The 26,444-nt window shown below is 44.7% G+C and overlaps 1 protein-coding gene across 1 annotated transcript in view; it reads right to left on the bottom strand.

Annotated features, from left to right (window-relative positions):
• Positions 1-26,444, bottom strand: part of GPR137C (G protein-coupled receptor 137C) — a 761,588-nt gene that overhangs the window by 95,565 nt on the left and 639,579 nt on the right. The window contains exon 6 of the mRNA XM_044074333.1: positions 65-189. Coding sequence (XP_043930268.1) covers positions 65-189 — 125 coding nt within the window. The remainder of the gene's footprint in view (positions 1-64; positions 190-26,444) is intronic.

The following is a 26,444-nucleotide window of genomic DNA, read 5'->3' as shown; positions in this document are numbered from 1 at the left end:
ATCTACAAAGAAAGGGATCTGTTTATACTCGAAATCTAAAATTAAGAATAACTTAACTGTTTACCTTCCTCTATCTCCTCTTGAACCGATGCTTCTTGATAAGTCATCGTCGCTGTCATATCTTCTTGGATTGTCAAAAAAGTAGGCCCTGGAACTGAAGCTATGACTGTTGACCATACCACCAGTACTCTGGAATAACAAATGTGAAGTTTGCAAGTTAGAAGAAACAACCAATGGCCACTATTCAATGTACCAGCAGATATAATGTACACTTAAAAGTTCTATCCCTCCCCAAAACAGTCCTCAGTTCTGGTCAGCAAAATGGAATAACTGCATTCTGATACATTAATGTGCTACTTGCAGTTGAACCTACTGGGCCTTCTAAAATCAGCAGGTACGGAATGTACGCTTATTAAGCAGGAGGCCTTACTGCCTCACTATACCTAAGGTATTTTTCAGGGGAGAATCAAGGTAATAAATCTTCTTCATGCCATCACTATTACTACTGTTGTGTTATAAAGCATGACATTTGAACTGCTGACAACACTAGAGGCAGAAAAACAAAAACATTTCAAAGAGGTACAGTAGACTTAATGGAATGCAATTAACAGTAGCACTACTTCAGAACATTCAGCTGTCACACAAATCACAGTGAAGGGTGCAACAGCCACAGCAGAAAATAGCCACAACAAAATGTAAAAAATACTACAGCTGGGTGTAACAGCTTTCACACCCAAATTAGATGGCTTAACATACCTTTTCTGTACAGTTTACTGAAAAACAACTGCAAGCTTCACTAAGATTGTTACAGGAGTGAAGAATATTTTTCCACAGTTCTTTGGAAAGTCTGCACTTCTAGTTTATCCCAAGCCCGATAACCCAGTAACAGGTAGCATACACAGGCACATAAATTAAACATTTTTAAGGTGACTAACCAGATCTAATTGCACATACAGTACATATACTATTTACAACACACACACACATTTTATATATATATATATATATATATATATATATACACACACACACACACACACACACACATACACAGTGGATATAAAAAGTTTACACACCCTTGTTGAAATACCAGGTTTTTGTGATATAAAAAAATGAGACCACAATAAATCATTTCAAAACTTTTCCCACCTTTAATGTGACCTATAACCTGTACAACTTGGTTGAATAACAAACTACTCTGTTAGGGGAAAAATATAAAAAATAAAAAACGTACAATAAGCTGGTTGCATAAGTGTGCACACCCTTAAACTAATACTTTGTTGAAGCACCTTTTCATTTAATTACAGCATTCAGTCTTCTTGGGTACACACCTGCCATCAATTAAAGAGACACTGATTAACCCCAAATAAAGTTCAGCTGTCCTAATAGGATTTCCTGACATTTACTCATCTGCCTACTACAGCAAAAGCCATGGTTCACACAGAGCTAGCAAAGCATCAAAGGGATCTCATTGTTTAAAGGTATCACTCAGGAGAAGGGTACAAAATATTTCCACAGCATTGCATATACCATGGAAGACAGGGAAGACAGTCATCAAAAAGTGGAGAAAATATGGGACAACAGTGACGTTGCAAAGAACTGGACGTCCCTCCAAAATTGATGAAATGACGAGATGGAAACTTGTCAAGGAGGCTGCCAAGAGACCTACAGCAACACTGAAGGAGCTGCAGGAATTTCTGGTAAGTACTGGTTGTGTACTACATGTGACAACAATCTCCAGTATTCTCCATATGTCTGAGCTATGGGGTAGGGTTGCAAGATGGAAACCTTTTTCTTACACACAAAAACATCTAGGCCTGGCTAAAATATGCAAAACAATACATAAAGTCTCCCAAAAGCATGTGGGAAAATGTGTTATGGTCTGATGAGGCCAAGGTTGAACTTTCTGGCCACAATTCCAAAAGGTACGTTTGGTGTAAAAACAACCTTTTGCATCACCAAAAGAACACCATCCGCACGGTGAAGCATGGTGGTGGCAGTTATCATGCTTTGGGGTTGCATTTCTTCAGATGAAGCTGGGGCTTTAGTCAAAGTGGAGGGAATTAGGAACAGTTCCAAATACCAGTCACTTTTGGCCCAAAACCTTCAGGCATCTTCTAGAAAGTGGTAGATGAAGAGGAATTTCGCCTTTCAACACGACATTGACCCCAGACATACATCCAAATCAACAAAGGAATGGCTTCACCAGAAGAAAAATAGAAGTTATGTTCTTACCATAACGTTCCATGTTAGTTGTCTTCTTCTCGCCTTCTTTCTTGCTGGATGGGTTCGGAGCCGACCTCGGCTCCGACTCGGCCACTCTAAAATCTCGAGAGTTGGTTCCACCGGCTCGAGGCTCCCCTTATATCCCACAATGCTAGGCGGTAATACCTCAGATCTCGTTTGTAAGCTAGGCCCAGCCAGAAAGAAATCCAGAACTACTGGAAATGGGAAAACCCACCTCTATAAAATGACAGAAAGAAGGTGACCTAAAACCTGATGAAGGAATATATACACAGTATAGTATATACATATATACAATAGAGGTGGTAGGAAGAAAGGTCACAATCAAACTCCTCTAGGTCTGTCCAGGCTAGGGGGAAGGAGGGTGGGACGCAAGAAAGAAGGCGAGAAGAAGACAACTAACATGGAACGTTATGGTAAGAACATAACTTCTATATGTTAAGTTGTCCATCTCGCCTTCATTCTTGCTGGATGGGACCGCGTCCCTAGCACCTTGTCCCGGGTGGCCTATCGGAACAGACTCTTGAGTACAGTGGAACCAAAGTTAGCTCTATGTCTAGAAGCTAAATCCCACTTGTAATGAGAAATGAAAGTGTGAGGAGTAGCCCATGTAGCTGCTGCACAAATCGTATCAATAGGCAGCCTATCTTGGAAAGCTATAGAAGTAGCCAATGCTCTAGTAGGATGAGCCTTAGGTCTGTTATGCAACTTCTGGTGTCTAATCTCATACACAAAGGAAATCAAGGATGTAAGCCATCTGGAGAGTGATACTTTCGAAACTGGAAGGCCTTTTCTGCCTTCTGCATAAGAAACAAACAATTGGTCAGCTTTTCTGGTCTGTTTGGTCCTATCCAAATAATACCTTAATTGTTGATGAACATCTAGCCAATGTAATTTTTGTTCAGACCTGTTAGAATAGTTAGGAAAAAACACAGGAAGGTCAATGTTTTGATTTAGATTTGCTGCAGAGGCTACTTTAGGCAAAAAGGAGGGGTTGGTCCGTGGGATACCCTATCCTTATGAAACAAAATATATGGTGATCGACTGCAGAGTGCATGAAGCTCTGAGACCCTTCTAGCAGTAATGGCTACCAGAAAGAGTGTCTTCCAGGATAGCAATTTCATTGAACAGGAAGCTGCAGGTTCAAAAGGGGGAAGAATCAAAGATGTGAGAACTAAATTAAGGTCCCAAGAAGGAGGAGGATTTCTTATAGGAGGCTTGAGAAGAAAAACTCCCTTCAAAAAAGCTTTGCAAAGCTTGTGAGACATGATGGCAGAATCCGAGATGCCCACATGAAAGTTAGATATAGCTGCCAATTGAACCTTAAGAGTAGATGGAGACGAACCTGCGTGGAATAATTCGGCTAAGAAATCAAGGACCGTCTGAATGGGAGCAGTGAAAGGATCTATGTCCCTTTCTTGAGCCTAATAGGAGAAACGTTTCCACTTACTAAGATAAATCTTCCAGGTGGAAGAATTATGGGAAGCTATTAAAATATCTCGAACTGAGTGAGATATTTGAGGAAGCCTGGCTAAGGTTGGAATCGGAGGAACCAAGCAGTGAGGTTCAGAGAGGGGAGGGAGCGATGTAACTGACCCGACTGATGGATCAAAAGATCTGGAACTAGGTCCAGATGCCAGGGTTGCTCCAACAGAAATTGGTGTAGAAAAGGGAACCAAACCTGACGAGGCCAGTAAGGGGCAATGAGGATCAATGAAGCCTTCTGAGCGATAGCTTTCTGTATAACTTGAGAAATTAGTGGGAAGGGAGGAAATGCATACAGAAGTCCCCGGGGCCAAATTTGGACTAGAGCGTCCCTGCTGGGATGGCCTGGTAGAGGAAAGAGGGTGAAATAATCTTTGCACTTGCTGTTTTGGGGAGTAGCAAAAAGGTCGCAGCAAGGCTGGCCCCACTTTAGAAAAATTTCCTCCACGATCAAATTTTTCAGAGACCACTCGTGAGGCATGAGAATAGCTCTGCTCAATTTGTCCACAATGAGATTGGACTTTCCGGGGATGTGCGTTGCTATCAGAAACCGCTGAGAAGAAATCGCCCATTGCCACAGTCTGAGTGCTTCTCGACATAGGGGGTAGGACCTGGTTCCGCCTTGTTTGCTGATATACCACACTACAGACATGTTGTCCGTCTGAATTGCTATCGTTCCCAAAGGAAGAGAGTCTTGAAGGGCTTGCAACGCTAAAAGCACTGCTCTCATCTCTAGAACATTTATATGCAAGTGGCGTTCGTCTGGTTGCCAAATGCCCTGGACTGTCCTGCCCTGAAAATGCCCCCCCACCCGATCAGGGAGGCGTCCATTGTCAGAGTAGCAACTGGAGGGGGAGGGACAAATGGTCTTCCTAGGAAGAGCTGGGGGGAAGAAATCCACCAAAGGAGATGATTCCTGCATGCTTGCGTTATCACAATGGTGTGGGACATCGGAAGTTGTTGGTATGACCATTGTGTGAAGAGCATCCATTGTAAGATTCTCATGTGAAATCTGGCTAATAGAAGTAGAGGGATAGCAGCCGCCATAATCCCCAGTACTTTTAGGATTAACCTGACTTTGATTCTGTTGCTGTGGAAAAGAAGGGAGACTAGTTTGTGTATGTCTGCTATCCTTTGGTCTGTGAGTCTCGCAGACATGTTGACTGTGTCCAGATTTGCGCCTATGAAGGTAATAGCACGACAAGGCGACAAAACAGACTTTTCGCAATTTATTGAGATGCCTAGCTTTCGAAATATGCGAAAAGTATAGTCTCTGGCAAGTAGCAGAAGATGCTTGGTGGGAGCTGTAAGGAGCCAGTCGTCCAAGTATGGAAACACCTGGAATCCTTGACGTCTCAGGTGAGAGGCCACCACTGCCATGCATTTGGTAAACACCCGGGGGCTGTGGTGAGTCCAAAGGGCAGGGCTCTGAATTGAAAGTGACTGGTTCCCAGCCTGAAGCGGAGGAATCTCCTGGAGCGTCTGTTCATTTTTATGTGATAGTACGCATCCTGGAGGTCTATAGAGCACATCCAGTTTTCCTTTCCCAATAGGGGTAGGATGGATTGCAACGTGACCATCCGAAATCTTGTTTTCTTGACAGACTTGTTCAAGATGCTGAGGTCTAAAATGGGCCTCCAGTCCCCTGTTTTCTTTGGAACCAAAAAGAATTTGGAGTAGATTCCGGATCCTTGCTGGTCTGCTGGCACTGGCTGAATGGCTCTTTTTGCAAGCAACTTTGATATTTCTAACGCTGCTTGATCCCTTTGAGTGGGTGGAACATCTGGAAAGGATTTTTTTGATTGATTTGGAATGCGAAAGAACGGAATGGAATAGCCTTCGGAAATGATGGACTGTACCCACTTGTCTTGAGTTAGGGATCGCCAGGCTTCTGGGTACAGTGATAATCTTCCCCCGACTGCCTCCGAAGGTGGACAGTTGGGCAACACCTCAGGGATGCTGGAAGGGCTTATCGGAAAAGGTTTCTCGATTGCCCTGGTTCTGCGGACCCCCCCTGCCTCTAGGGCGACGTCTACCATTATTGTTCCCCCCTCTGCCTCTAGAGGGGAACCGACCCTGTGCGTCAGGCAAAGCCCCTTGAGATTGCTTGCGGAACCACATTTTCCCACTTTTCTGGCCTTTGGGGTAAGGCCTAGAAGGAGTAGAAAAACGGACTCCGACGGCAGAAAGAGTTTTGCCATCCGTCTCGCACCTTGTCAAAGTTTCTTTCACTTGAGGACCAAAAAGGAACGATCCATCAAACGGGGAATTAGTGAAAGACGTCTTAAAGGAGTCTGCAAAATTGCATAGCCGCATCCAGGCATGCCGGCGTAAGGCCACACCTGTCCCTGCGGCTCTGCTCGCTCCATCAGCTGCATATGAGAGGAGTCACATGGAGGAGTTAGCTATAGAATTTAGGCTAGCCAGCTGAGCATTCATCTTGTCCTGAAAACCCGCAGCCGTAGGATCCTTTAACATCTCACTCGCTTCCTTGATCAAGTCCCTTTGAAGACGAGTGAAATGACAGAGGTAGTTCAGCGAACGCATTGAAAAGGTCGCTGAGGAAAACATCCGCTTCCCATACCTGTCCATAGACCTAGATTCCTTGTTAGGGGGATGGACAGGCACTGAAGGATCAGCTAGTTCCTTCTTAGTGGCAGCAGCTACCACCATAGCATCCACAGAAACTCCCTTAGTCAGAAATTGCTTGTCTGCTGGTGCTGTTATGAACTTTGAAGGTCTCCTGGGGGTTGGGTCCACTGAGTCAGGAGCCGTCCAAGCCTTTTTTGCTACCACCTGCATAAGGGGGTCAAAGGGGGGGGGGCACCCAGGAGGTGGAAGGGCGAGAGCCAAATGCCTCAAGATACACAGATTCATCCTCCGAAGGGTTAAGGGTCGGCCAATTTCCCCTCTGCTTCAAGATCTCCAGAATGTCTGCAAAGGAGACATTTTCAGAAGGGGAATGGGGGGAACCCTCAGAATCCTCTAAATCCGTGTCAGAGGTGACAGACTCAGGTGAGTCTATGTGCTTCCTCTTGCACTTTCTCTTCCTAGGGGGCTCCCCTGCCAATTCAGGAGAGGCCTCGGAAGAGGATGAGATCCCCACAGGGGATTCTTGAGGAGCTGGCTCTCTGCGGTCTGGGATGAGGGAGTGAGTAGACATCACCTGAGGCACCGAAGAGGGAGGGACGGACGGAGCAGACTGTGGAATTGAACAGGGTTCCAACACACTCCGCATGACCTCGAAAGCACCCCTGTCAGGCAGAGCCAGAGGTCCCAGCTCCGAAAAGCTGAAAACCTCCCTCGGCACCGACAGTGATGGTTCCGAGGCCGATGTCGGAGCCGAACTCACCAGCGCTGAAGCACCGAGAGGGACAGCGGGGTCGGACAAGGGTCCGATGCCACTCACCCCCTCGGAACCGACGAGGGACGTCCGGCGCCGAGATTCTTCCAAGGAAGAAATCGGAGCCGACGACGGAGCCGAAGACAACTGTACCGGCTCCGACGCTACCACAGTCTTGGGTCCTAAACGCCCCGGCTCCAAACTCAAAGGAGTCGGAGGAGGAACATTTTGAGGAATAGGATTAAGCATCGACTGATGAGTCAGGCTCTGAAGCATTTGGGCCAGTGCCTCGGGCTCTGAAGCATTTGGGCCAGTGCCTCGGACTTAAGAAGTCGACTCACTACCCTCTGAAGGTCATGGTCAGACAGTCTCGATGACCTAGAGGAGTGAGATCTATGGCTCCGTTCAGACAGCAAGGGAGATGCTGGAGCCAAGGGACGGTGACCTAGACCTCTTCCTAGATGTCGGTTCCGAAAGCCTTATCGGAGCCGACTCAGAGAATTCTAATACCTCGGCTCCAGCCGGAGCTGAGGGAACCACAGAAATAAGAGCTCGAGTCTCATCGGCTCCAGCCGGAGCCGATGTAGTAGCAGACTTCGACGCCTTAGGTGTCGACTCAGATGCTGGAGTCGAAGACCTAGAAGCCTTAGAGGGTTTGCCCGAAGAAACAGTCGGGGGATCCTCAGGTTTAAGCAAGCCCCGTAAGATGAGCTTATTTTTTCTTTCCTGCAGGACTCTAGGGCTGAAGCCATGGCATACAGCACAAGAGTCCTGCAGGTGTAAAGGTCCCAGGCAGTACACACAAGAAGTGTGACCGTCTGTCAGAGACATTTTCTGACAGCACGAGTCACACTTCTTGAAGCCTGAGACCTTCGAATCCTTAGACATTTTAAGGAACAAGTGTAATCACACACAAGCACAAACACACCGATTACACTATACACTAAATAAAACCAACTTAAACTAAATAAATTTAGATAGTTTTAAATTTTATAAAAGTCCCTACAAAAAAACACATACACTCCAAGGGGGAATGGGAGGGCCCGAAGGCCAAAGGGAAGAACATATAAGTTCTTGTGGTAAAAAAGGGTGAAGAACAAGGAGGAAGGGATAAAAATCCTTTAAAGTAAGGGGATACTGTATGAAAAACTAATTTAAAAGGGATTTAGTAAACTTTTTAAACTGTTTTCTACACTAACCTGAAGCCGGTTGAAGCAACACGTCTCGATAGCTGTAGCGGCAAACGAGATCTGAGGTATTACCGCCTAGCATTGTGGGATATAAGGGGAGCCTCGAGCCGGTGGAACCAACTCTCGAGATTTTAGAGTGGCCGAGTCGGAGCCGAGGTCGGCTCCGAACCCATCCAGCAAGAATGAAGGCGAGATGGATAACTTAACATTTAAAGTTTTGGAATGGCCCAGCAAGAGCCCAGACCTAAATCCAATAGAAAATTTGTGGGGTGACCTGAAGAGGGCTGTGCACAAGAGATGACCTCGCAATCTGACTAGATTTGGAGTGCTTTTGCAAGGAAGAGTGGGAAAATATTGCCACGTCAAGATTTGCCATGCTGATAGACTCCTACCCAAGAAGACTGAATGCTGTAATTAAATCAAAAGGTGCTTCAACTAAGTATTTGCTTAAGGGTGTGCACACTTACGCAACCAGCTTATTCTAAATTTTGTATTTTTTTATATTTTTTCCCCTAACAGATTTGTTTGTTTTTCAACTGAATTGTACAGGTTATAGGTCACATTAAAGGTGGGAAAAGTTCTGAAATGATTTATTGTGGTTTCATTTTTTTATATCACACAAACCTGGCATTTTAACATGGGTGTGTAAACTTTTTATATCCATTGGGAATTTCAAATCAACTTCGGTCAATCGCATAAAATGTCGACCTAAAATATTAATTTGAAACTCCGAATAGTAAACCACAATGAAACTGAATACAATGAATCCAGGGTTCGATGTATTCCACATAGCAGAAGGTGATGTCAAAGTAACATACTGTTGAACCACACCCGCTGCACATTAAATATACAAACTCTGAGATCGCACTACAGTGAGGAAATGGGTCAATTCCCCGTTCCTCACTGAAGCGTGAGTGTATGTGTGTGTGTGTATATATATATATATATATATATGTATATATATATATATATATATATATATATATATATATATCCATATACATATATATATATATATATCCATATACACTGCAAAAATGATCAAAATACCCAAACGTCAGCATTACTAAAGTCAACAACAAAAGATCGACAATGCAGACATTGACACATCACTATGCATGCGCCAAAGAACAACCTTGTAGCAAGCAAACAAGACAAAAAAAAGAAGTTATGTACTCACCATAATGTTCCATCTGAGTAGTTACACTTCATTTTTCTGCAACCTGTGGGTATACGGATCCATACGGATCCGAGCCGGCAACTTTTTTTCTAGCATCTGCTCCAAGCTCCGAGCTCCTCCCCTTACCCATAATGCACTACCATCGCCTATCTTCCTTCAGATAGAGTTTGTTGCAACTAAATACATAAGCAACTCAGCCCAATGAACCAAACCTGAAAAGACAGGACAAGGTCCAGGGGATGGAGGGAGGGAATGTTGCAGAAAAATGAAGTATAACTACTCAGATGGAACGTTATGGTGACTACATAACTTCTTTATCTGAAGTAGTTAACTTCATTTAATCTGCAACCTGTGGGACAGAGTCCCCAGCTACGCCAATCCTGGAGGCCCTTATGGAAGGATATTCCTGAGCACCGCAGAGCCAAAGGATGCTCTACCCCTAGAAATCAGATCTAATTTGTAATGGGAAATGAAGGTATGTAAATTGGCCCAGGTCACCGCTGCACAAATGTCATCCTAAGGAACCCTAGACCAAAAGGCAGCATAAGTTGCCATGGACCTGGTAGAGTAAGCCTTAACAATACCAGGAGGGGATAAACCTTTTGCTTTGTAGGCATGTGAAATGCAAAGAGTGATCCATCTGGCCAAAGAAACTTTAGAAATAGCTTTTCCCAGAAATGCTTTGGAAAAGAAAACAAACAATTGGTCAGTTTTGCGGAAAGATTTAGTTCTATGAAGATAAAAACAAAGCTGTCTATGAACATCTAACAAATGGAGTTTGTATTCACCTTTATTTTGGAAGTTAGGGAAGAAAACGGGCAGATTAATGGACTGGTTTATGTTTGCTTCAGATACCACTTTGGGTAAGAAGGAAGGATTAGTACGGAGAGAGACCCTATCCTTGTGGAAGACCAAATACAGAGGCATGGCAGACAGAGCTTGAAGCTCAGAAACTCTCCTAGCCGATGTGATGCTGACTAGGAAAGCAGTCTTCCAGGACAAAAATGTCAAGTCCACCGAAGCTGCAGGTTCGAAAGGAGGAGCCACCAATGCCTGTAAAACAAAGGTAAGGTCCCAAGGAGGCACTGAATCCTTGACAGGTGGACGTAACAGAAACGTACCTTTAAGAAAAGCCTTACACAGCCTAGAGGAGGCTAAGGCAATGTTGTTTTCACCAACATGAAAATTAGAAATGGCTGCCAATTGTACTTCTACTGTGGAAGAACTAGCTCCTTGCTGAAAACTGCCAGACAGGAAATCCAACACCGCTGGCACCGGAGCTGTAAAGGGATCTGGTTTTCTCTGTGAGACCACATGGAAAAGCACTTCCATTTACTGCGATAACGTTTCCTAGTGGAATCTTTTAAGAGAAGCCACCAGAATGGATTTTACTGGGGATGAAAGACCGGGAGTCATGGCAATCGATGGAACTGGAGCAACCAAGCTATCAACTTGAGGCTGCCCAGATCGGGCAGACGGGCCCCCGACGGATGGGAGATTAGATCTGGGCAGGGATCCAGAATCCATGGGGGAGCTAAGAGATGAGACCAAAGGAATGGGAACCAAACCTGATGAGACCAGAATGGGACAATGAGGATAATTTTGCACCGCAGTCGGCAAGCTTTCTGAAGAAACTTCGGAATGAGTGGCAATGGTGGATAAGCATACAGAAGCCTGGGGGGCCAAGGGGACTTCCCCTGGTGAGGGAATCCAAGCAAAGAACTTGCTGCACTTCGTGTTGGACAGAGATGCGAAGAGATTGCAGCAAGGCTGACTCCATGCACAGAACATCTCCTCCGCCACTGACTGTTTCAGAGACCACTTGTATGGCATCAGAATAGCCCGACTCAATCTGTCCGCTAAAATGTTGGAGCGCCCCGGGATGTGGGTTGCTAACAGAAACCGACCAGTGGAGATCACCCATTCCCACACTCTCATGGCCTCGTGACATAGGGGGTAGGATCTGGTTCCCCCCTGCTTGTTGACATACCAGACAACCGACATGTTGTCTGACTGAATTGCAATCAATCCAAGAGGAAGGACAGTGTGAAAGGCTTCCAGTGCTAAAAGCACTGCCCTCATCTCTAGAATATTTATGTGCAACTTGGTCTCTGTCTAGGACCATGTGCCTTGGACTGTCCTTCCCAAACAGTGTCCCTCCCACCTGAGTTGGGACGCATCCGTGGTGACTGTGACTTGGACTGGAGATGACACGAAGGGGTGTCCTTCTGATATCTCCGGTTAACTTAACCACCAAAGAAGAGATGTCCTGCAGATGTGACTGATCCTGATTGGAAATTCCATGGGCAGGTCTAGCCAAGACCATTGAACGGCCAGAATCCATTGAAGAACCCGCATATGAAGGTGCGCACAAGGGAGAATCAATATGGAGGCAGCCATGGAGCCCGGAGAACCTCGCTCGCCTTTGCAGACTTGGAGTTCGCTATCTGAGCTATGTGGCACCTGAGGTGTAAGATCCTGTCTGGAGTTGAGAATACCTTCATCTGCAAAGTGTTTAGCTGTGCCCCAGTGAAGTCTAGAACTTGTACTGGTTGCAATTGGGATTTCTGAACATTGACTGTAAATTCCAGTAGATCTGCCAACCGAATGAAATAATCTCGGGCCAGACACAGGTGATTCTTGTTGGGTGCAGCAAAGAGCCAGTCATCCAGGTAAGGAAACACCTGAATACCCTGAAGCCTCAGGTGAGCTGCTACAACTGCCATTACCTTGGTGAACACCCTGGGTGCTGTGGTGAGACCAAAGGTTAGGGCTCTGAACTGAAAATGACTGGCTCCCAGCCAGAAGCGCAGAAACCTCGTGGAGGTTCTGTGTATTTTGATGTGATAGTAAGCATCCTGGAGGTCTAACTAGCACATCCAGTCGCACTCTCGGAGATGAGGCAGAATGGACTGTAGGGTGACCATCCGGTATTTCTGTTTGGCTACAGACAGGTTCAATGTTGACAGATCTAGAATGGGCCTGAGGTCCCCATCTTTTTTGGCACCAAAAAGAACCTTGAGTAGACACCTGATCCAGACTGATTGGGGGGGACCTGTTCGATGACTCATTTGAGAAGCAGCTTTGAAACCTCTAGAGCTGCGGCCTCCCTGTGAGCAGGTGGAACATCCGGAAGGTGTTTTGGAATATTTGCAGGGGCAACAAATGGGATAGTGTAACCTCTGGATATTATCTGTAACACCCAGCGATCTGTCATAATTGACTCCCATGCTGCTGGGTGTAAGGACAATCTTCCCCCGACTGCCTCCAGAGTAGGACAGTCAGGCAACCCCTCAGGGCTTCTGACCAGGTCTATCAGAAAAGGGATCCCTAGTCCCAAAACTCCTAGGACCCCCTCTACCTGTGGGTCGGCATCGATCCTTTCCCCCTCTGCCTCTGGGGGAATAGTTGTCCTGAGAATCCCTGGAAAACTGAGATTTTCGGAACCACATCTTCTTCTGCCTTCTTTGATTCCTAGAGAAGGATGGCTGAGGGTTAGAGAAGCGGATCCCGATGGCAGACAAAGTCTTCCTGTCCTTTTTACTCTGGACAAGTGTGTCACATACTGTCTTCCCAAAAAAGGGTAGCACCATCGTAGGGAGCACTGATAAACAACGCCTTGAAAGGGTCCGCGAACTGACACAACCTGAGCCAGGCATGATGCCTCATGCCTATGACTGTCCCAGCCACCCTAGCTGCTCCTTCCGTGGCATGGGAAAGGAGCCGCATAGACATGTTTGAGACTGACTTCAGAGTAGACATTTTCACAGAGAACTTTCTGTCCTGCGGCAATAAAGACTCTGGGGGCGACTCAGCAAATTCCGAAGCAAGGTCTCGCTGAAGCCGAATCACATGTGCCAAATAGTTTAGCGCACGGATTGAAAAGGTCACTGAGGAAAAGACGCGCTTCCCAAACCTATCCACCGACCTGGACTCCTTGTCTGGAGGGTGGGCTGAGGAACTCTCCTGTGTTAGTTCCTTCTTGGTGGCCACTGCAACCAACATAGCATCAACTGGGGCTCCTTTTGACCAAGGTTGCCTGTTGGAAGGAGTTGATAAAATTTTGTCAGGGCGTTTGGGGATGGGCTCTATGGTGTCAGGCTCCTTCTATGCCCACATGGTGATAAGGTCCACCAAGGGGTCCACTGGCGGGGACACCCAGGAAGTAAATGGGCCTGTGCCAAAGGCCTCCAGGAACACTGACTCATCCCCAGAAGGTTTTGGGGCTGACCAACCTCCCCTCTGGGGGAGGATCTCCATGATTTCTCTGAAGGGGATGTCTTTGGGAGGTGACCTGGGGGAACCTTCTCCTTCATCCAAGTCAGTATCCATAGTGAGGGACTCGGGGGAGTCCAAGTGCCTCCTTTTGCACTTGCGCTTATGGTGACCCTCTTCAGTGGGACTCTCAGAAGGGGATTTGTGAGCCGCAGGGGGTTCCTCAGGGAAATTAACCTGGGGATCCTCTGGCATGGGCTGTCCCTGAGACAGGATGAAGGGAGTCGTCGCCAAATCCAGGGGGCCTGGGTGGCATCCGAGGGGATGGCCTGGGGTCTCAATCCCTGGGAAAGAACTCTCTCCACCACTTCGAAAGCCGAGGGAGAGCGGGCCTCCTTAGCACCCAGCAAGGAAGACACCCTCCTAAGATCCGAAGCGGGGACCAGAGCCGAAGCAAGGGTAGCCTGAGGTCTGAGGAAATGGGTCGGATCCAAAAAGGTCGGAGCCAAAGAATCCATTCCCTCTGGTCCGACTCCCTGTCCGTGGCTCCAAGAGTTGCTCAGATCCGAACTAATCGGATCTGAGGAACTCAAGGTAACAGCCGGAGTCGAGGTTGGAGGAACCATCAGCACCGCACTACCAGCTCTGAAAATCCTCGGATCCAAGAGCCCTGAAGCTGAAGCATGGATCGGGGAAGGAGAGATGGGGCAGAAAAAAGGCATGGAGGTCCCCGCTACAGAGTTAGAGGGGCCTGGTAAGACTCCCATCTGTATTTGAGTCTGAATGAATCTCCGCATCATCCTGTCCATGTCCAAGTCCGATAAACTCCGAGTCAACCTCAAAGAGGCCACCGACTCGGATCTGGCTGGTCTGCGCAATGATGGCGAGGAAGGCCTCGGGTCCGAATGTTCCAACGGCTCCGGTGAGAAACAAGGAGACCGGAGCCATGGAGAATCTGGCCTCATGGCTTTAGAAGGGGGACTAAGAAAGAGCTCCCTGTCCGGGGATCTCTTGTGAGGTCTGTCCTTTCTCTTGTCCCTATCCTCCTTGCGCCTTTCTCTGTCTTTTTCCTTGTCAACCAAGGTGACTGTAGATTTGTCTTTATTAGGCCCAGCACCAGATGAAGAGGGAGTTTGAGTCCCTGTCTGGGTGGGAGGTTGAGCACTAGACACCAAGGCCGTGGCAGATTCCAGCATGGAAGTGGGGAGAAGGCCTTTGGCTACTAACTTCGCCTTTCGATCCCGGATGGCCCTAGGATTGAACCCAGTGCAGATAGCACATTGAGTGGACAAATGTGCCACTCCCAAGCAAATCACACACAGAGTGTGACCATCAGCTGAGGAGAGCTTATGGCCACACTCTGTACATTTCTTGAAAATAGATTTTGACTGATCAGCCATAGTCCTACACCCAAAAAGAAAACACTACCTACCAGAAAAACCACACACAAACACAGATAGGGGAAGGGCAGGCCTAACAACTACTCTATCAAGTTTAACAAACTTTTTTTTTTTTTTTTAAACCGACGAACAAGCAATACACTAAAAAAGGGAAGGAAGGAAAAAAATCACTCAGACACACATGAGATTAAGTATTAATAACACTTACTATCCCTGAGCTCAGAGCAAAGGAGACCACGATGCAAACTAATGGCGTGGCAAACAAGATATGAGGGAAGATAGGAGATGGTAGTGCATTATGGGTAAGGGGAGGAGCTCGGTGCTTGGAGCAGATGCTAGAAAAAAAGTTGCCGGCTCAGATCCGGTACGGATCTGTATACCCACAGGTTGCAGATAAATTGTTAATTACTTCAGATCAATGTTTTTTTGTACGGGAACAAGACCCCCCCCGCTAATTATATATACTAACACAGAGATAGCACAACCTCCCAAAGAAGGAATAATATTCTCTAACCCTACGGATTGGCGATATCGCACACCTGTCAAGCATCTGTTTTGTCAACCAAAATGCAACAACAAAACAGATGTCGACATTTGGGAGTTTTGATGACTTTAACTCCTCCTACCTATACATAGATTTAGAGTGGATATAAAAAATGTACACACCCCTGTTAAAATGCCAGGTTTTTATTATATAATAAAATTAAACCACAATAAATCATTTCAAAACTTTTCCCATCTTTAATGTGACCTATAACCTCTACAATTCAACTGAAAAACAAACAAATCTGCTAGTGGAAAAAATATAAAAAATAAAAAACATACAATAAGCTGTTTCCATAAGTGTGCACACCTTTAAACCAATACTTTGTTGAAGCACCTTTTGTAATACACACACACATATATATATATATATATATATATAAACACATATATATATATATATATATATATATATATATATATATTGGGTTTTGTTGGAAGATCTTTTTGTCGCAAGGGGTAGGTATGGACGATGGTGTCCAATAACCATTTTGACAATGTTACTTTAGAAACTGGAAGGCCTTGTTTGTTGTTAGCAAATGAAAGGAACAACTGATCTGATTTTCTCATTTCTTTAGTTCTAGGGAGAGAGAAATGCAGTTGTCTATGCACATCCAATTGGTGTAATTTGTATTCTGCCTTATTGGAATGATTAGGGAAAAACAGGAGTTCAATGGGTTGATTCAAATTGTGGTCCAAACAAACTTTAGGAAGAAAAGATGGATTAGTTCTCAGAGAAACCCCGCCTTTGTGAAAAACTAGGTATGGAGGGTGAACACAGTGCATGAAGTTCAGAAACACGTCTGGCAGAAGTAATAGCAACTAAGAAAAAGTTTTCTAAGAGAGAAACTTCAAGGAACATGATGCTGCTGGTTCAAAGGGTGGCAGTATCAAGGAGGCAAGAACCAAACTGAGATCCCAAGGTGGAAGTGGCTCTTTCCCTGGGGGTCTAAGTAGAGATGTACCTCTCATGAAGGCCTTCCAGAGTTTGTGCGACATTATGCTGGAGTTAGAAACTCCGACATGAAAATTTGAAATGGCAGCCAGTTGTACTATGATGGTAGCAGCCACTGCACCAAAATGAAACAGTTCTGCTAGGAAATCCAAAATCTTGTGTACAGGAGCTGTAAAAAGATCTAAATTCCTGGAATCTGCCCAGTAAGAGAATCTTTTCCATTTGCTAGCAGAGACTTTCCTTCTATTTGCCTTATGGGAGGAAACAATAATCTCAAGCACTGCTGGGGAAATACTGGGGAGCCTGGCTAGGATTGGAAGTGGAGTAACCAAGCTGTGAGCTTGAGAGATTGGTGTAGCCAGTCTGATTGATGAATCAAGAGGTCCGGTACTGGGTCCAGAATCCAAGGCTGAGCTAGAAGGTGGGGGTGAAGGAACGGAAACCAAATCTGTCGATGCCAATATGGGGCAATGAGGATCATTTTGCAACCCAACGATTTTGCTTTCTGAATGACTTTTGGAATTATAGGGAAGGGGGGAATGCATAAAGGAGTCCCTGATGCCAATCGTAGACTAGAGCGTCCCCAGGTGTCTGACCCGTAGGAGGAACAAGGGAGAAGTAGCTGCTGCATTTGTTGTTGAGGGAAGAGGGAAAAAGATCACAGCAAGGCTGGCCCCATTTGAGGAAAATAAGATTCACAATTTCCTGTTTCAGAGACCACTCGTGAGCCATGAGGATAGCCCTGCTGAGCCTGTCCACTATTACGTTGGATGTCCCAGAGATATGCATTGCTATCAGAAAACGTTGGAAGGAAATCGCCCATTGCCACAGTCTGAGGGCCTCTTGGCACAAGGGCTAAGACCTGGTTCCACCCTGTTTGTTGATGTACCAAACTACTGACATATTGTCCTTCTGATTGCAACAGTCCCGGCAGGGAGAGAGTCTTGAAGAGCTTGCAACACTAGGAGCACTGCTCTCATCTCCAGGACATTGATGTGCAAGTGGTACTTGTGAGGTTGCCAAGTGCCTTGGACGGTCTTCCCTAGATAATGCCCCCGCCCACCCTATCAGGGAAGTGTCCATGGTCACTGTGGCAACCGGATGGGGTACCATGAAAGGTCTGCCCTGAGAAACTAGTGGGGACACCATCCACCAGGAAAGGTGTCTTTTGCAAGATTCTGTAATTAGCATCATGTGAGACATGGGTAATTCCTGGAAGGACCATTGTGTGAAAAGAAGCCACTGAAGAATTCTCATGTGAAAGCATGCTAAGGGGACTAAAAGAATGGCTGCTGCCATGGACCCTAGAACTTGAAGAACATATTTAACTTGTATTCTTTTGTTCCTCAGGAGAACGACACTTGTTTTTGAATAATGGAAACTCTTTCCCGAGGCAATTTTACAATAATTTTTCTTGTGTTTAGCTGTGCTCCTATGTATGTAATAGATTGACAGGGCAACAAGGCAGATTTTTCTATGTTTATTGTGATGCCTAGTTGAGCACAGGATGTCATGGTGTAATCTCGTGCCTCTATCAGTTGTTGCCTGGTGGTAGCAGTGAGGAGCCAGTCATCCAGATAAGGAAATACCTGGAATCCTTGACATCTCAGGTGAGCTGTGACTACTGCCATGCATTTGGTGAACACCCTGTGGGGCTGTGGTGAGACCAAAGGGCAGAGCTCTGAATTGGTAATGATTGGCTCCTAGCCGGAAGCGTAGAAATCTCCTGGACCATCTGTCCATTTTTATATGATAGTACGCGTCCTGAAGATCTATGGAGCACATCCAATTGTCCTGACCCAGAAAGGGGAGAATGGACTGCAATGTTACCATCTGGAGCTTTTCTTTTTGTACAGACTTGTTTAACTTGCTGAGATCCAGAATTGGTCTCCAGTCCCCTGTCTTTTTGGGCACTAAAAAGAATCTTGAGTAAGTTCCGGACCCTATTTGGTCTGAGGGGACTTCTTGGATGGCTCTTTTTTCTAGCAGTCTTGAAACTTCTGCGACTGCCTGATCCCTTAGATTGGGTGGAAAATCTGGGATGGATTATTTTGAAGCAAAAGGGGGTTGATGAAAAGGAATCTTGCAACCTCCGGATATAATGGCTAGTACCCATTTGTCTTTTGTAATATTTTGCCAGGCGGTTGGGTACAATGAAAGCCTTCCCCCAACTGCCTCCAGAGTTGAGCAGTTGGGCATACCTTCAGGGATGTCGATAGGGTTTGGAAGAGAACATATCTCTATCACCCTGATTTTTCGGAACCTTTCTGCCACGAGGCCGGTGTCTGCCATTGTTATTATTTCCCCCTCTGCCCCTGGCCAAAATTCACCACTTGCCATCAGGCAAGGGTCCCTGGGATTTTTGAAACCACATCTTTCCACCCTTCTGACCCTTTGGGTATGGTCTAGCAGGAGTGGAAAAACGGACTCCGACATCAGAGAGCATCTTGCCTTCCTGCTGGCACCCGGTAAGCGTGTCTTTCACCTGAGGCTAAAAGAGAGAGGAGCCATCAAAGGGGGTATTGGTGAAGGACGCTCAAGTTCTGCAAACTGACACAGCCGCAGCCAAGAATATCTCCTAAGAACCAAAAGTAAAGCACTGGAAGATTCACCAGAATAAAATCCACTGTTTTATTGATCGCACACGAAATTAAAAAAACGTAAAACACATCCCGAATGCATTAACTGTATCACCGCATTTTCGTCACAAAACCTTCTTCAGATGCGCATACCAACTTCGGAAACCCCTTTATATACAGAAACATCCCCAATTAATCAATTAAACTATTATACTTTTAAAAACACAGTGCAAAAAAACTATATACACAAACAATGAAACACAATAAATACAGAAGTGCATAGAAAATCATTTGTTGGTCAAGCAGGAATATTGTAAAAAACATACATTATATACAATTTGTAAAAACTTATAAACAAAAAATGTTTAAAAATACAATACCTTTTTAAAATGACATTTAGAATACTGTTGTGTAGGTCATACAAAATGTAAAACAGCACCATCTGCTGGAAAGTCACATAATTTAAAGTTTAGCTGACCTAAGCTTTAAGACTGGCTTCAATGAAACCATCTCATTCAAACCAGGATACCTAGTAGCTTCAAGAAATAGTTGTCAGTACAGTTCCCTGTATTCTAGGCGTGTTTCCCAAGGGCCACCCCTAGGTTCAATGGGCAATATTTCTATTACATAAAAATGAAAATCACCTCCTGCACAGTTCAGAGTATGTTTATACAGAGAATTGTTACTGTTCATCTTTTTTTATATCGTAGCTGTGTTCATACATTCTTGACTTTAATTTTCTCTCAGTTTGCCAATATAGAATGCTTCACATTTGTCACACAAGGCTAAATAAATAACTCCATTAGTATTGCAAGTAGCAAAATAATTTGTCTTAAGTCTGTGTCTACTTTTCAGATGAACAATCTCTCCAACTTTGACATAAGGGCAATGAGCACAACAACCACACTTGTGTGCCCCTTTTGTTAGAAAGATGAACACCTGCCCTAGGGTAACATTCTCCAAAATGTTTTTAATACAGCGTCCCCTTCTGTAAATATACTTAAAATGTTTATCAAATATATACTGCAGGTCTGATGTACTAGCAAATCTGTTCCATTCTCTTTCTATAATGTTTCTGGCCAACCCAGCATCCCCGTCGTAAGTAATAACCAAAGCACTGTTGTACCCATTATCATCTGACCTCTCCGATGTTTGAATATTTTCAAGGTCCTGATTGTCACTCCCGAAAATGGGGGCAAACTTAGATTTTCTTGCTTCCAAAACTTCATTGTATACTTCTGCTAGAAGCTTTTCTGGGTACCCCTTAGCTTTGAACAAATCCATAAGATAAGCAATTTCATTAATAAAATCATTGTCATCTGAGGTCATTCTGGATATTCGAACAAACTGACCCTTTACTACCCTTTCTTCTGGTGATGTGGGTGCGCACTGGTATAATATAGGTAAGAGTTTGAAAATGTTGCTTTTCTGTAAACTCTAGTTTTGAAGTTCCCTCCAGTCTTATTGATACTGAGGTCCAAGTATCTCATTTCATCAGAATTGATTTCATACGTAAATCATAAGAAATCTGTGGTGCTAGACAAATAGTTAAAGAAATCTAAAAACCTACTCTCAGGTTCTACCCAAAATAAACAAATGTCGTCCAAAATCGAGCATAAAAATTTCAGCAACACCTGAAATCACAAGTGAACACAAATTTATTTTCCCAGTAGGAAAGTATAATGTTAGCGTATGTGGGGGCACAATGGGCCCCCATAGCAACACCGCTTAGTTGTTTAAAATACTTGCCCTCAAAAAATATAAAATTATTTTTTAAAATTACATCCATTAAGATTAAACATAATCTAAAATCATTAAAACTTATGTCATTAGTATCACTTAAAACCTCTTCTAACCATTCTAAACCCAGAGTGTGGGGTATTGAAGAAAATAAATCTATCACATCAACCGTGATAAAAGTAAGGTTGTCATAATAAAGGCCTGAATGCAGTTTTTTCAAAAGGTCCCATGAGTCTTTGAGTACATTTGCCCCCCCCCCCCCGGACAATTTTTTAAGCTTAGAGTCCACAAATTTAGCTAAGGGGGCTGTTATGGAACCTTCAGCAGAGACTAATGGCCTTAAGGGTAGGTTGCCCACATCCTTATGGAGTTAAGTGAGAATGCTTTAGAGGTTTCTGCAACAATTGGAACCAAAAACTGTAGTTTGGATGATTTTCCTAATATTTTTAAAACCCAACAATGTGTTCAAACCCAACAAATGGAAAGAAGATGGAGAGAAACTACCGTCCAAGCAGGTGCAGCTGGTAGCAGCAACAGGCAAGTGACTGAAAACACTCATAGCAGTCAAGGTAACGAGACTTTTTAAAGACATTTTAGACCGCAAATTTGCTTTTGTTGGTGAAGTACCTTGTTATAACAACAGCAATGATACTAATGCTAACAACCTTGCTAAACTTGACATTTATTTAACTAAATATAAGATGTATCAGATGGACAATGACTATTTAAAGCAATGGTTGCAGTTAAATATTGTACCTAAGGGTTTCAGGGTGTGTAAATATCCAAATAATGTTACCAATGGCTCTGATTTTCACAAAGATTTGGTTGTTGCATTTGACAAATGTGGATTTTCTTCATGTTTCACTGTTGCAGTCATTACATTTGGGTTATTTGCTTGCAGGTAGCCCTCAGTTGGCCTGATTAACAAATTCTTGGGTCCTGCGTCTGTTGTTGTCCCTTCTTCCATGACATCAGGTCGTCAGGGGTATAAAACATGCAGCCGATGCCATTACATCAGTCTTTCTTGCCGTGCGGTGCCTGAAGCAGAAGCTGTTCGCAAGTGCCGGTCGGCCAACTCCTGAAATTTTTGTTTTCGAGTTTCAGAACCAAAGTCTTCAGCTAAGGCTAAGTACCCCGTTGGGGAAACTTTTTCTAGCTCCTTAGCGATGTCAGTAAAAGTTAATAATTGCATTACTTGTGGAAAGCAAATACCTCAAAGATTTTCATTCGTACTGTATTCCTTGTCTAGGCCCTGACCACGATGTACCTTGCTGTCAGTTTTGTGCTTTAGTTAATCAGCGCACTATCCAGCGTCTGTATATTTTCGCCTTTAAATATTTCGGTTCTCTGTTTAATTGTCCAGAAATGTCATCGGTTAGCCATCCAACTACCGGGATTCTGAAAGAACGCAAAGATAAAGACAGAGACAGGCCGCCGAAGTCCAAAGCTGCTGACGATGCTTCTAAGTCAGTCGCCAGTTCGCCGGTACTCAGTGAGGCGCTTTCACAGCCCCTGATACCCGCTATTTCTGATTCGCCGGCCTCTATTGAGACCCATTCGGAGTCCGGTATGCCGCAAGATGCTTCAACTATTGACTTATCTACTGCACCCAGGGTATTCACAAAGTGCCTAGCTCCAGTTATTGCATTTTGCAGGCAAAGAAATATTCAAATATACCCATACCTGGACGATTGTCTAATTCAGGCAGAAAGCCAGGACATACTTTTGAATCATCTGGCCTTTGTAAACAGAAGGGGATGCTGTATTAAAAACATTTTGGAGAATGGTACCCCTAGGACAGGTGTTCATCTTTCTAACAAAAGGGGCACACACAAGTGTGGTTGTTGTGCCCAATGCCCTTATGTCAAAGTTGGAGAGATGGTTCATCTGAAAAGTAGAGACTGACTTATTAAGACAAATGGTTTTGCTAATTGCAATACTAATAGAATTATTTATTTAGCCTTGTGTGACAAATGTGTTTATTTATAATGTCTCCTAAGCGCTACTCCTGTTCCCGCAGCTCAACTCGCTCCATCGGCTGCGTATGAAATAAGCCTCATGGAGGAGTTGACTATTGAATTAAGAGTCGCAAGCTGGGTAGCTACCTTGGCTGAAGCTCCCTCAGCTGTAGGATCTTGTAGGGTATCTCCAAGCTCTTTTAGGAGATCCTTCTGTAGCCTAGTAAAATGGGAAAGATAATTCAGGTACCTAAGGGAGAAGTTTGCTGATGAAAAGAATCGCTTCCCATATCTGTCCATCGTACGAGAGTCTTTATTCGGTGGATGGACAGATGAGGTTTCAGCTAACTCTCTTTGTGGCTGCTGCTACCACCATGGCATCAACTGTGACACCTTTAGTTAAAAATTGTTTGTCTTGGGGAGCTGTGATGAATTTATTGCATCTCCTTGGTACAGGTTCCATGGAATCTGGAGCTAACCAAGCCTTTTGAGACACTACAGACATGAGTGGATCAAAAGGCAGAGACACCCAGGAGGTGGAAGGTCAGGAACCAAATGCATCCAGATATACAGACTCGTCCTCGGATGGGGCTAGGGTAGTCCAGCTACGCCTCTGCCTGAGAATCTCAAGGATGTCCGAAAAGGAAACATCTTCAGAGGGGGACCTTGGGGACCCCTCCGGTTCATCCAGGTCTGTATCTGTGGTGACAGACTCAGGGGAGTCTAGGTGCTTCCTCTTGCACTTCTTCTAGGAAGCCTGCTCAGAATGCTCTGGGGAGGCTTCAGAAGAAAAGGGTTCTCCCAATGGGGTGTCCTGGGGCATAGGTTCCCTACGCTTTGGGGCTGGTGGAGGACCAAAGGCTGTCACAGGCACTGAGGGGGACGGAGACTATGGAACCAATAGTGGAGCCGTCTGTGAGGACAGCACTCTTCGCTTGACCTCAAAGGCATCACTGTCTCGACACAAGAAGGGCTCCAGCTCCAAAGAGACAGGAATACCACCCTGTGCCGAGGGAGATGGCTCCGAGGCCGAGGTGGGAGCCAAGCTCAACTGAGCCGATGCTCCGGAGGGAGAGCGGGGTTGGATAAAGGTCCGATTTCACTCCCCCCACCCCCCCGTTGCCGATGAGAGAGCTTCGGCACCCAGACACCTCAGATGGGAGGAAGAATCGAGGTAATCGGAGACAACATTGGAGCTGATGAGAATGTCATTGAAGAAGAAGGAACAACTATCCGAGCGTCCACGGACTCCGGCTCCAAACTAAGCATAATCGGAGGAGGAATCGAAATCGAAGTGGATGGAGCCAAAGCCTTTTGAGGTGGGCTTGAAAGCATTTTAGCAAGGGCCTGTGACTTAAGCAACCTACTGACCACTCTCTCCACATCCTGATCCGATAACCTCGAGGATCGAGAGGAGTGGGAAGATGAGCGATGACTGGGCTTGCTTTGGAGTAATGGTGATTGTGGCACCGAGCAAATTGACTCCAAAAAAGAAGACCTAGCTCTTTTGTGGCTCCGAGAAGGCTCCTAAGTAACAGTTGGAGCCGACGGAGGGGTAATCTTGTCAGTGCCAGCTGGCACCGACACACTTGGTTTGTCAAGCTTACAGGTCGGTTCCGAATAAGGAGCTGACAGCTTGACTGGTTTCAAAGGTTTCACTGGCTGAGATGCTTTAGCCAGAGAATCCTGTTTTAATAATCCACGGAGGATAGGCTTGTTTTTCCGCTCCTGCAGGACCCTTGGACTAAAGGCATGAAAAATAGCACAAGAGTCCTGCAGATGCAGACCCCCCAAGCAATAAACACAACTAGTGTGCCCATCTGTCAGAGACATCTTCTGACAGCATGAGTCACACTTTTTGAACCCAGAGGTTTTAACTTCCTTGGACATACTAAGAAAAAAAGAAGGAAGTACCACACAAACAGACACACTACAATAATAAAAATTATACTGATAAAAACCTTAAAAGGAGAGCCTCTAACTTAAATGGCTGTCCTTAAGGGGGGGAAGACTCTCTAACTTAAACGAGTTCAGGTAAACAAACAGAAGATGGAGCGACGGCCAACACAGCACAAAAAAAGACAGCAAAGGACGAGATAAGGGGTTTAGGACTAAATAACTTACAAACTACTATAAAACAGTGAAGAAAATACTACTTTTCAAGTAAATTATTGAATTTTAAGAAGAGAAAAAAGTTATACTAAGCCTGAGCCAGTACTGACGCAACCTCGCAGCTGAAGCGGCAAACGAGATCTGGGTAGCTGGCGCTGGGCATTCTGGGATAAGGGGTAGCCTCGAGCCAGTAAAGAGCTCTCGAACTATAGTAAGTGGGAGTCGGAGCTGATGATTGGCTCTGAACCCATTCAGCAAGAACGAAGGCGAGATTGGAACTTAACATCTGTTGTTATTGTTAAACAGGTATAATTGTCATACAGGTATGTACATTGTCATTTAATTGTGCAAAATCTGAGACACACCTGATCAAGAACAGAATACCTATGCTACACATATTAGGACAGTCTGTTCCTATATGGATCTCCAAATAAATTACATCTCTTCATACTGACAAAAGAAAAAGGCAGTTATACTTCCTGTGCATATGGAAAAGAGAAAGAAAGAAAGAACATTGCAGCATTTGAAAGTTTGCATTTCACTGTCAGTAACACTTCCACATAGAAATTTACACACAGTGTCCTTGGACATAACAAGAAATGTACATTAATGCCAACTATTATTGACAGGGATGTACATTAATGTACATGTGTATGTTTGATGGTCAGCACATGCCAATGTTCTAATTGCAGTATGGTGATATTTTAAATTGACAACTGCTTATAATTGTTTTTCAATGCTATGTAAAATACTTTGGCTGTATCATATGCTTGTGTAATGCAGCTTATTTATAGGATTATCCTTCAGGTGTATGGAGTCACCAAGTTAAATGGTTCAATAAGTCAAGGTGGCCGTACACCAACGATAGTTATAACACGCACAAATATAATCATTCTTTAACCAATGTCCATGGCCTCACATATGCATAGCCAATGCTTCGACAAGCTGCAGAGGGGAATAATCCTGCTTAAGGTGCAATACATGCAAAACACTTTCAGCCGTATGTGTTTTTTCATCTGGCATACATGCCAGCACCCTTTTACATACGACAAAACACCTGTTCTGCTCATGTTTAATGTTCTTCATAATATTTCTAATGGCAAGTTTACCTTTTCCAAGTATGATTATAGTACAGTTTTGTACCTACCATAAATGTAGATGTTCGAATGTCTTCACTGCTGCAGTCATTACACTTGGGTTATCCTGCCGTCAGGCGGGCCCGCAAAGTCGGCCTGAGTTCCAAAGTCTTATTCCGGCGTCGGTTGCTGTCACCTCTTCCCTGACATCAATGCACCAGGGGTATATAAGAAGCAGCAGATGCCATTTTCTTCAGTTTTTCTTGCCCCAGATGTCAGGTGCCCCCAAAAATGGTAGGCAATACATATTGCTAATAAAACATACAAAAAAGGTAAAAATAAAACCTTCATTAACCAGCAAATACACCACATAGGTAAAATAGGTTAGTCCCAGATAAGAAAGAGGGGCTGGCGGGTGGGTAAC

This window comes from Protopterus annectens, chromosome 6.part0 (assembly GCF_019279795.1).
Source record: "Protopterus annectens isolate FY-2018-M chromosome 6.part0, PAN1.0, whole genome shotgun sequence".
NCBI lineage: Eukaryota > Metazoa > Chordata > Ceratodontiformes > Protopteridae > Protopterus > Protopterus annectens.
This window is presented reverse-complemented; position numbering and strand designations above follow the sequence as displayed.